Source organism: Mandrillus leucophaeus, unplaced genomic scaffold (assembly GCF_000951045.1).
Source record: "Mandrillus leucophaeus isolate KB7577 unplaced genomic scaffold, Mleu.le_1.0 Scaffold158, whole genome shotgun sequence".
In the NCBI taxonomy this organism is placed as follows: domain Eukaryota; kingdom Metazoa; phylum Chordata; class Mammalia; order Primates; family Cercopithecidae; genus Mandrillus; species Mandrillus leucophaeus.
In genome coordinates, this window is record NW_012101565.1 from 1,192,068 (window position 1) to 1,194,080 (window position 2,013).

Below are 2,013 nucleotides of genomic sequence, written 5' to 3' on the forward strand. Positions count from 1 at the left end.
ATTGAGACCATCCTGGCTAACATGGTGAAACCCCATCTCTACTAAAAATACAAAATATTAGTTGGGCATGGTGGCGGACGCCTGTAGTCCCAGCTACTCGGGAGACTGAGGCAGGAGAATTGCTTGAACCTGGGAGTCGGAGCTTGCAGTGAGCCGAGATTGCGCAGCCTGGTGACAGAGCAAAACTCCATCTCAAAAAAGGAAAGAAAAGAAAATTGGATTCATTGACACTAGGAGAATAGTGGCTGTTGTAGGAAAATAGACTAGATTGTCTTAGTCTACTAGAGCTGCCGTAACCAAGTACAACACACTGGGCAGTTTACAGACATGCACTTCCTCTGTTCTGAAGGCTGATGTCCAAGATCAGAGTGCTGCAGATCTGGTTTCTGGCGGGGCCAGTGGCCTGCTTGCAGACAGCCACTGTTGTGCTGTGTTGACGCATGTGCAGTGAGGAGGTGGGGAGCTCTCTGGAGTCTCCTGTGAGGACCGGGCCCATGGGTCAGGGCCCCACCCTTCTGACCTCACTTAACCTTAATCTCTTCCACAGAGGCCCATCTCCAGACACAGCCACTCAGGGCTCCGGGCTTCAGTATATGGATTTAGGGGACGCAAACAATCAGTCCACAGCAGGGCCACCCTGATTCCCCCTTCCCGCCCAGACCTGTGGGCTGAGCCTTCTTTTTCTTGGGAATGGCCACTTCGGGAGCTGTGTGTGTTGCAGGAGCCGGTGACCTTCAGGGACGTGGCCATCTACTTCTCAAGGGAGGAGTGGGCGTGTCTGGAACCCAGCCAGAGGGCCCTCTACCGGGACGTGATGCTGGACAACTTCAGCAGTATGGCTGCCCTGGGTGAGTGCGGGCCAAGTGCTGGGTGAGCGCGGGGTGAGCGCGGTGAGTGCGGGCTGAGCGTGGGGTGAGCTCTGCCGCTGCCTCCGGGCCTGGCTGGTCCAGGATGGTCGTGGGGCCTCCCAGCCGAGGGGACTCAGGAGCTGGAAGTTCTTGGCCTGTGTAGACAGAGGGGCCCACTTGGCATTTCTCTCAGGCTCACTGGAGGCAGCCTCATCTTCCTTCCTCTGACCTTGTCAGGGCCTTCCGTGGGCCTTGGTGTCCAGGCCCCTCCCTTCCTGTCATCTCTGCTTCAGGGTAGCTTCTCCAGGGCCGCCCCGAGGTCTGGGCTTGCCTGGCCTCTTAGGCTAGTGCAGAACTGCTCTGAGCCTCGACCCTCGCTTTGTCCTCAGTACAAGTAAAACAGAACCTTTTCTCTCCTTTGAAAAGGATTTTGCAGCCCCAGACCAGACCTCGTCTCTCGCCTGGAACAGTGGGAGGAGCCGTGGGTTGAAGACCGGGAGAGACCTGAGCTCCAGGCAGTGCAGAGGGGCCACTGGCCAGGTGAGTGCTGGGTTGTCTGGGCTTGGCTGGCCCCGTCCCTGTGGCCACAGCTCCTGGGTGAGTGCTCAGCACACTGCAGTGACTGAGGGTGCGTCCTTCCCATGGGAGAGTGGACACACAGCCGCTCTCTAACTTAGGCCTTAGAGACATGGGGCAGCCACGCTCCTGCCCTGATGGACACTGGCCGGGGGCCGGGGCTCGCAAGGCACGGTGGTGCAGGATGACGTACAGCTGCAGCTTGGGAGGGGCCTGAGGCCAGAGTGACGCTTGAAGGCTGCACCTAGCCACCCAGGTGCTGTCTGGCGGAGGCCGTTGGTGTAGGTGTCTGACCTACAGCCACAGGCCTGGTACTGACTGCACGTGAGGGTCTCCAGGTATGTGGCTCTGGGTAGGAGTTTGCGCCACATCCCTGTTTGCAAAACTGGGACAGTGGCCGTGCTTCCCTCCATTAGGTGAGGGGTGCTCTTGGGGCAGTGGTCAGAGGGGGTTTGCTTTTTACTTAGATTTTCAGAATGGGATGGAGCAGCTACGTGAACACGAGCCCTGGGAAGTCCCTGGGCCTGTGGAGCCCCCGCCTGGGGAGTGTCGGGTCCCTGGGCCTGTGGAGCCCCCGCCTGGGGAGTGT

General features: G+C 59.0%; 1 protein-coding gene across 10 annotated transcripts in view; it reads left to right on the plus strand.

The window, feature by feature from the left end:
* ZNF707 (zinc finger protein 707) overlaps window positions 1-2,013 on the plus strand; it is a 33,259-nt gene that overhangs the window by 20,576 nt on the left and 10,670 nt on the right. For 6 of the 10 annotated variants that reach the window (XM_011975661.1, XM_011975659.1, XM_011975660.1 and 3 more), the window contains 2 exons: window positions 722-848; window positions 1,275-1,388. In XM_011975661.1, coding sequence (XP_011831051.1) covers window positions 722-848; window positions 1,275-1,388 — 241 coding nt within the window. Of the gene's footprint in view, window positions 1-547; window positions 1,986-2,013 lie in introns of all 10 variants that reach the window. The other 4 variants (XM_011975665.1, XM_011975663.1, XM_011975662.1 and 1 more) reach the window with 4 other exon arrangements.